General features: G+C 36.9%; 1 protein-coding gene across 1 annotated transcript; it reads left to right on the forward strand.

The window, feature by feature from the left end:
- Window positions 1-152: 152 nt before the first annotated feature.
- LOC103583598 (ADAMTS-like protein 1) lies at window positions 153-5,640 on the forward strand (the record flags this gene model as incomplete). Its single annotated transcript, XM_008564869.1, has 3 exons — window positions 153-548; window positions 1,803-1,950; window positions 5,556-5,640. Coding segments are annotated over exons 1-3 (629 nt in total), but the record flags the coding sequence as incomplete, so codon positions are not given.
- Between the last annotated feature and the right edge of the window lie 4,140 nt (window positions 5,641-9,780).

Genomic DNA, 9,780 nt, shown 5'->3' on the forward strand with positions numbered 1-9,780 from the left:
TATAGGTATAGATATAGATATAGGTATAGATATAGAAACTACAGGAAGAAGGACTGAGGATCGAACTTCCACCTGTTGAGTAGGTTACAGACAGCACAGATGTCCTTGTGGACAGCTCTCAAAACTAATCTCTCACACGTGTGTAGAGCTTCATGGTTTACAGAGCACTTTTGCCAACGCTGAATCCTTCCCTCTTACTTGTCAGATTTCAGGCAATAGATGGCTTTGGTTCTCTCAGAACCTGGTTTTCCCATAGGCCCTGGGAATGGGGTGGGTCTGACAGGTCACTGAGGAGATCTGGCAATGTGCATGTCTGCCCTGATGACTCCCCTTGCTTCTGTAGGTGGGAGGCCACCCCGTGGACCGCGTGCTCCTCCTCGTGTGGGGGGGGCATCCAGAGCCGGGCAGTTTCCTGTGTGGAGGAGGACATCCAGGGGCATGTCACTTCAGTGGAAGAGTGGAAATGCATGTACACCCCTAAGATGCCCATCGTGCAGCCCTGCAACATTTTTGACTGCCCTAAATGGCTGGCACAGGAGTGGTCTCCGGTAACTGTGCCTTCTTTCTTTGTTCATTAGGAGAGTAAGTCCACTCTTCCCTCTCATCATCATGGCCCCACCGGGTACCCTGTGCAGCTCCACACTTCTCCTCTGGAGGTGTCTAGAAGCTTACCAGCTTAGCTCCTAGGAATGCCCCAAATCCAGCATGACCTAAAGTAAATGACTTCTTTTAATGTCTTTCTTCAAGTTACTTCAAGAAGCCTCTATTGCTGCCCAGATAAAGTTCCCTCAAATGGCACGGGGCAGAAAATGTCTTTCAAGAGCAATTGAGACTGAATGACTTACCCTGAATCTGTAAAAGCTGCTTCGATGATAGAGCTCAGTAGACCAGAAGTTTGATTTCAATTTTTATTGACTATACTCTGTCTATATCCAAGGAGGGTCTGAGTGGATTAAAATTTAAACTGTGTATATTATTCATTGGGGGGCAAAAAGGATGAAATTAAAATAGTACAATAAAGCAGGAGAATTAAAACCAAAGTATTATGGACATTAGGAAACCTGCTGTAATCAAACATAAAATGTCATTCCAGGTTTCCTGGCTACTAATACGAAAAGAGAAATGGCAAAGGAGATAGAAAGAGGATGAAATAAACATTGTGCCCTCAGCCATAGAAATGACAAAAGACTCTTCTCTGAGATGTGGCTTTGTGCCAGCAGACCAGAGCTGTGACTTTTTTTTATATCTAGACACACTGTCAGACATTAAGAACCACTGGAGGTGCTATCCACATTGGGCCATTCAATCAGTTCCTTTAAACATTTTTTTTTTCCATTTCGATATAATCAATTAGATTATCCATGCTGTAATATAAATTAACTAGCAGTTTAAAATGTTTTATTATCCATTTGGGAGCTAGCATTTCCCATATTTTTGGACATAGCAGTCATTAGCAAAGTAACCACATAAAAATGCAGTTTGGGTAATCAAAATTGAACATACTCTACAGTTTCTTTTCTCCTTTTTGGTGCTTGACTTGAGACTTTGCACACAGTGGGTGCTTAAGGATTGTTGACTGATTAATCCAAAGCTAAGAAATTGAAAGTGATTTAATTTTCAGCCAGCTTCACCTCAAGTAGCCAAACAGGATAAAGATCTCATGACTGGTAAGAACAGGTATAAACCCACCAGCAGTCCTCATATAAAAAGGAGTCTGTATATAAAAAGTATCAGGTGGGAAGTGAAGAAAAGTAAACAAGGCTTTGCCTATGAGTCTCCTCTCTCTTGCGATCTCTTTCCAGTGCACGGTGACGTGTGGCCAGGGCCTCAGGTACCGTGTGGTCCTCTGCATCGACCATCGAGGAATGCACACAGGGGGCTGTAGCCCCAAAACAAAGCCCCACATCAAAGAGGAATGCATCATACCCACTCCCTGCTATAAACCCAAAGGTAACTTGACAAGTGCTCTACTACCAGTCTGTTGATGGTTATGTGTATTCAGATACTGGTTTTAAACTTGGGGGATATTTTTAAGTATCCCAAGTATTCTTAGTAACAATTCATTATAACTTAGACTCTACTAAATGGTCTTGATTCTTTTTTAAATCTTTCAAATGGTTTTGATTGCAAATTTTGACTAAGGATTACGTGTAGAAATCTATGTAATTATCTCCTTAGTCATAAAATTGTTTGAAGATTGTTACTAAAAAATATTAGATACTCATATATCTGCTTAAAGGGCGACTAGATAGTATAGAAATATATGTTATGATTTACTATACACATTTCTTGCTATTAAAAATAAGGGAGTGGGTCAGAATGTGTCTACTTTGCTAAGTCTGAAATACACTGGGACATCTCATACTTTGAACTAATGAAACAGAAAACTTGTTTTTCATATGGAAAATTAAAACATAAATATGAGACTGAATTCCAGGCCATAATTTGAAATGAAAATTCAAAACATATCAGAATATAATAGATATTGCTAATAATTTATTAAAAAGAAATTTTAGAAAAGTTCTATGTAGTGAGAAAGATGTATTGTAATTATTTTAGGACTCTCCGATTAGCATGAATACTAATCTGATTTCCATGCTAGAATTGTAACTAGTCTGTGTGAGTGAGATAGAAAAATCCAAAGTCACAAACCATTCAAAAAAAAGAACTCTTTATCCTCCAATTTATAACATTAAATATTCCCTTTTCTTTCTTAATTTGTTCCATTAAATTTCCCAGAAAATGAGCTACAACGTAGCTCTTTATTATACTATAGGTTGCCCTTGGTGAGAATGAATGACATTATGAAATCTAAGTTAATGATATAAAAGGAAAGCAAAAAACAAAACATAACAGAAATCCTGATTAATTTTAACAAATGCATCTCTCATCTTAAAATGGGGATAATTACAATATCTACCTCAGAGATCATGTGAGAATTAAATGAGATATAATGTAAATAGGGTGCTTAGCCTTGTGCCTGACATATAGTAAGTTCTTTGTAAATGTTACCTTTAACTCTTGACTGTCATTAATGTCCTCAAATATGGGAGAAGGTGGCCACAGGTACATCTGACAGAATTCAGTTCAAATCCACAGTAAAGTAGTACAAGCCCATTATTGGTGCCGTACTGAATGCTTCAGTATTGAAAGACACAGCTAGCTCATGCTGTCAGAGTGGGCTTCATTGACTGAGACATTTCATTGTGATAGATGAGGTAGTTGTACAATGATGTATATATAGTGTGTTAGTCTGTTTTTGTTGTTTATAACATTAGTACCTGGAACTGGGTAATTTATAAAGAAAACAAAATTTATTGCTTGCAGTTTTGAAGGCTAGGAAGTCTAAAGTCCAAGGAACATGTCTGGTGAGGGTTGTCTTGGTGGCATTAGTGACCCAGGAGTCTCACATGGCAGAAATGGCAGAGCAGAGAGAGACTAATCTCTCATGTGCTCTTCTTGTAAAGCCCTCAGAGCCACACCCCTGACCATTATTAATCCATTCACTATGGCTTGGTCCTACAATCTAATCACCTCTTTAAGGCCCAACCTTTCAATTACCATGATAGGATTTCCCACCCTCTGTAGTTACAGTGGGAATTAAGCTCCTAATGTATGGACTTTGGGGGACACGGATTAGTCAGTCCACAGCATATAGGTACCATGTTGCTGTGTTTAAAATATTAGTGAATCATTTTGGCTTTGCCAGCTTTACGTGTCTCACTCCCTTTGTTTTCTGGCTATAAACAATTGCTGCACGAAACAAGGGCCCTTTGTCAAGTTGATAAACATCCATATCTGGCCCAGGAGTCAGGAAAACAGAAAGACAATGCAGTGGAGTTAGAGCAATTGTAGTCCCAGAGGCTGTTTCATGCCAGCTAGGTGTCAGCAGATCAGGAGTGTCATGTGTCAGCTGCAAAATGGCTGCTTCCTTCTTTCTGTCTTTCACAAAAATGTCTTGTGGTTACCTAACTGGAAACATACAAGAAACAGAATTCTGATAATGTTTAAGATTCCTGTTTGTTTATTTAACAAATATTCGTTAAAAATTTGTATTTGTTGTTAAAAAAAAAAAAAAAAGCTGACGAGAAGATCTAGGAAAAGTAGGTTGTGGGGAAAACAGGATAATTTAGTCAGGCTCCCTCAGCTCAGGTCTGGTTGGGGGTCGTGCAGCACATTTCTTGTAAACAAGCTGTGTGTGGGTGGAGTTAGTGTGCATGTGCACCCATGTATCTTTTTAGTTTTGTTGCTATTCTGTGTTCTTCAGTTTGTAAAGCAGAGCTGGCCACAGAGCTCATGTCTAAAAATAGAGCATGTTTACTATGCTGGCAGCTGCTCAGTTTCAGTTTTTCTTTGGACTTTGCCAGTAGCAGTTGAGTTTGAGTTTCTCTGTGGACTGCTTGGCTCATATTGTTGTGTGTGCTGAAAAAAAACTATTCCTTCTTCAAAAAAAAAAAAAAAAAAAAAGAGAAACAATTGCTGCACATGAAGGACAAGGAGTGATGCTCCTAATATAAAATAGTCAATTATTCATTAGCTCTATCTTTACCAAACCACTTCATGGACAGAAAAACAGTTTGTGGTTAACTATCAAGAATGAAATCTGGATTTTCACAACTAGGGAGTGAGCCTGGCTCTCGAACGTCATTAAAATACCATATAATTCTATGGTGAATGCATATATAGACATATTTCTTTCATCTTGCAATTACATGTTATGAAACGGTGATAGAACTTCACTGGCTCATACTATAAAGGCAAATATGCCTATAAATGACCCTAATAAATATGTCAGAATGGGAATCTTGGCAGTTACTTCTGTAGGAGCAATTATAACCTCCCTTTTTCTTTTTGTATTCTGCAATTTTTCCCCCAGGAAATAGTTAGAAAGCTTGTTCAGAATTGTTTGGCCAAAGCTAGATAAATAGGTAAAACAAATCAAATTATGGATCATGGACCCCTAAGCTGTGCATATTTCAATTGTCATTGAGCCTTGGGGTGGTGTCGAATGAGTCACACATCTAAAGCAATGTTTTGTGAATTTCAGAGTGCCAAAGTTTGTTTTTGACAATGTGGCATAGATCACACTTAGCAAAAAGGCAAAAGAAGAAACCAAGTTAGAGTTTATGAAAATATCACAATATAGTTTACTGTACTTTGTGTTTGTTTTAAAAGGTAAATATCACTCTGTCTTTTCAATAGAAAATAGTGAAAAGATACTTTGATGATTCTTTATATGCATATTGAACTAGTGCTTCTATGGTTCTGACTTTCATCATAAATGGTCTTTTCTTTGCTATTCAACATAATAAAGGGGAAACATGTACCCCAAGTCTAGTATTATTAAACATTTTTAAAATTCAATTCTATTTTGCTTGATATAACCATCATCAGAGGCAGCAATTTACCTAAAAACTTATTATTTGTGGTTATCAACATAGTGATTTCTAAGTATAGTGCAAAACTAAGAACTGGCGAGGAGAAACAGGAATTCCCCTGAAATCCCAGATTGGTTTTAACCTCTTGTCTTTTATGTGCATGCACTTAATTCGCAGAGAAACTTCCAGTAGAGGCCAAGCTGCCGTGGTACAAACAAGCTCAAGAACTAGAAGAAGGAGCTGCTGTGTCAGAAGAACCCTCGTAAGTTTTAAAAGCACAATTGTTCTACCTTTGAAGCTGATTGTCTTAAAGAAAGCAGTGTCTCCCTGGTGGTAGCCTTTATGAGATCTGAACTAAGTGTAATCATCTTACCAAGGTTGAAATGAGGCTTTTTTTGGCTCTCTAATTAGAGATTAAACACATTTCAAAGTGTTTGTCAAAACTTATGGTTTATCTCTAAATACTTTTCCTGCTTTTGCCTAAAGTAAGAAAAGGAAGGCATAGTGCTTACCCTCTTCTCCAAAATCTGACCTCCTCTTTTCTCTTGTCAAGGGGCCAAAGGTGAGAAGGCCCAGGCTGCATCTGATGATGTTACGTGGATTTGGTGTGAAAGTCTGGGCACCTTTTCACACTCCTCATCTCTTGGCTTTGCAGTATAGCCACTCACAAAAACCAAAGTGTATGCAAAATATATCTGAGGGCAAGGGAAGTTTATTAGCTTTCTTTTCCTCTTCCTTGCTGGGATTGGTGTCAGGGGGAGACCCAGGTCTTTGCTGCACTTGGTCATGGTTCCATACCTACTCTGTTTTATCAAGGCCATGAAAATTTTAAGACCATTAGGCACAGATTTGCCAAATGCTTCAGAAGAGGAAACAAATAAGAGAGGCTAAAGTAGATTTATTAGTATATATTGATTCCTCTAGAAAACACTGTTAGGCATATTTGCTACATCATTTTTACAAATAAGGAAATATACTTCATTGACAAATTTCATCTATAACCAAAGCAATTTCTCAGGTTGAAGATTTTCTAGATTGATTCATTTAATTCACGGCTCTGTGCTGTTCACTGGGACTTAAAACATGTTACTCCCACTCTAGGAGTTCACAGTATAGCATGTAGGATATAAAATGGTTTCCAAATCCAACCCATAGTTTAAATTTTACTAGAGATATTAATTAACACTGTAACCTGTATATTCAAATGCATTAGAATTTTCCCAGATTCATCATGTTTGAATCTAAATCTGACATGGTGCGCCATGATTCTGTGTTCCTGAATCTTACTCTAAACAGCAAGAGATTCAATAGGAAATACAAAATATGGATTTGTGCAGTAACTAAAGATCATTTGTAAAGAAATGGTATTAGGTCACTTGATTTCAAAGAAAGATGGTGCATGCATTAGGTAACAGATTTTTTTACTTAAAGGAACAATTAAACAAAACATAAATAATTTCTGTACTATAAAGTTACTAAAGCAACTCTTTCTACTTCTTTTTAAGAAAAAGCAACTAACCATTGCAGAACTTTGGAGGAAAGACAGTGGCTAAAGATCACAATGCAACCTTTAAGTGAATATATAAAGGCTTAAAATTTTTGTCACTTTCCTGCTAGTACCTAGTGTGACAGGCCTTCTTGTTTCTGAAGAGGAAGTAAGCAGTTTTTTTAGAGGGGCATTAACTTCTTAATTCACTAAGGCCCTATTTAGACACAGAAAGATGCCATATAATTGGAGCTGGTTCCTTCTTATATGTATTCTTGGGTTAAATATGTTTAAAACCAAATATGTATTATTTTACCTAAATGATCTCTGCTCTCCTTGTACACTATATTTTTTCCTTCAGTCTACAGCATAATCCTAACTCTAATATTGCATTCTGACTAATGTTAAATAGTAACAAAGTTAAAATAAATAAAAACATCTTACATCCATAATTAAACATCTTTTCCATTATTAGATACCTCTCAAATGAAAGCTGTAAGTGGAGTTTAATGCTTCTACAGACGTATTACATACACCATGGTCAACCATATTTTGTAATGAGTGTTTTCCACTAAAGGTCTGATTAGGATGAATGATGTTTAACTTTAATCTTTATTAAGTCCCTAAAGTAGTTAAACACATACTTTCAGCCATTGAAACTTTAGACATATATTAGACTATTAAATTTTACTCTTAGTATAATGGAATTGCCATCTTGGCCTGATTAATCTGAATTGAAGTACATTGTAATTGGATTGCTGGTGCAGGATAAAGGAAATGTATACTATTATGCTCAGAACAATAATTACTTTTATACCAAAATGAAATAAATGACAGCTGTAGAATAATGTAAAGAAAGGTATATGGTTTCTACCTTTTAATACACTTTACATGTTTAGTGTACTGAACCCTAGGAAAGGTCCTAAGCGTCATATTAAGTTTTTCTGTTTTTATTAATTTTGGATTTAAAAAGCATAATTTTGCATAGTCTTAATCCCTTCTTCTTTTAAGCCACATAGAACAGTTTCTAAATGTCTGTAGCAACCTGTAATTACTTTGCAAAGTATAATGAAAAAATGATATACTGTCAGCAAGTCATCTCTTCCCCCCACCAGAGAGATTCACATTGCTTAAATTAAATGGTAATGTTTAGAAGTTGTGGCTGTCACTTCTGAACTGCTGCAGTAAAGCAGGAACAGTGCTCCAGACTATTATCTCCTGCTTCTGCTCCAGCTAATATTGCAGCTTTCTGTGGTAAGGCAGAAAATATCATTTATTTCCTGATATGGAATATGAAAATATTACCAGCAGCCTGTCTCATTAAGTGATACAGGAAAATTACTGAAGTCTTTAGCATAAGAAGATACCCCTATTGAATATTAGATAGTTTTAGTAACCCCAAAATGTAAGAAAAAGATTGGTTAGTACTCTGTCCAAAAATACAGTATGTTGGAAAGCAACCACTCTACAATATGTTCAGGAAAAAACTATGATTAAAACATGAAAAACTGAATTGTCAAGAAATAAGTAAAACTTCATAGAACAGAAGAATATACTAACATTGTGGTTCCACCAAACTAAACACCATGCAGAAGATACAAATACAGATATCAGTTTCATAGAATCACTGTGGTAAGTATGGAGACTGGATCACATTATGGTTATGTATAGATAGATAAACAGATTGATCAATCAGTTGAAGCTATGGCTTCACTCGGAAATACTTTCAGATGTTAATTGTTTTTTTCCTCAACAACAGAATGGTATATTTATGATCTATTTGATTTAAAGGTAGGCATATAATGATGAACATGTCCTCTCGGTAGGCAAAACACAAATTCCTAACCCACTGTGGGAGTCATACCCTTAGAGCTGATTCTTCACTGCTGATCATGGCTTGTCTTGATCCAGGCATATGTTTTTATCAGATTTTCCTGAAAACCAGCAGCAAGAATCCGTAAGCAAAGTATTCTTCTCTCTTCCACCAAGCAGGACAACGTGAACAAAATTCAGACCCCAAACTGAGACTAAGAGATGGGGGGAGGCGAGGTTTAGGCAGTGAAGCTAATCAAACACAGACAATCTTATAAATAAATACAATAAAGTGAACTTTCTTCAAAGGATGTCAGCTGAGGAATCAATAGGATGAGTAAAGTGAACATGCTTCAAAGACTGTCAGGAATCAATTGCTACCCAATCAATGCTGAGGGAGTTGTGGTTAGAGATAGATTTCTACAATTAGTAGGACTCCAGGGGAGTCACATTTTTCTGAAGATAAGAGTAGTGACATTCTAGTACTACAATAAGGGGATGGGATTCTCCTCTGTTGAGATTTGAACTGTGTCGTTTTGAATTTGCCTCCAGCTGATGAGAGTGTTGTTAGATTTAGGATACATCATTTAAATGCCAGATTGAACCCATCTGGTTGCTTCCAGTGAAAAATATGTGGGAATAACTTTCTAGGCCTTTTTTTTAACCCTCAAAAGTTTACTTTTATTTGTTGGGGGATCAGAACTACAATGTAGCAGTACAATTATATTCATTGATCAGGCAGAAGTAAGTAAGACAAACTACTGACTGATTTTTCATCTCTTTTTTTTTTTTACCTTACTTTCAGTCTTTGTCGAGATTAATGCATAAACGTAACTGCCACCTCAAAGCAAGTACACATGATGACCCCTTTGACAGCTTACTTTATTCAGGAAAAATGATACAATGGTGATCTCTAGGACGTTTAAAGAAATGTTGAACAGGAAATCATTCAGCTGGCCTTGAAAAGCCTCATCTGACTTGGAATAGGAAGGAAATTGTTCATTTCCTTAACTCCTCCAGGCACTAACAGGCCACAGAATGCCTTAGGAAGTGTAATTTGCTAAGGGAGCCAGGCTTAAGAAAAGGGAATGGCCTGGATGCTCC

The sequence above is a fragment of the Galeopterus variegatus genome, unplaced genomic scaffold (assembly GCF_000696425.1).
Source record: "Galeopterus variegatus unplaced genomic scaffold, G_variegatus-3.0.2 Scaffold24677, whole genome shotgun sequence".
Classification (NCBI taxonomy): Eukaryota; Metazoa; Chordata; class Mammalia; order Dermoptera; family Cynocephalidae; genus Galeopterus; species Galeopterus variegatus.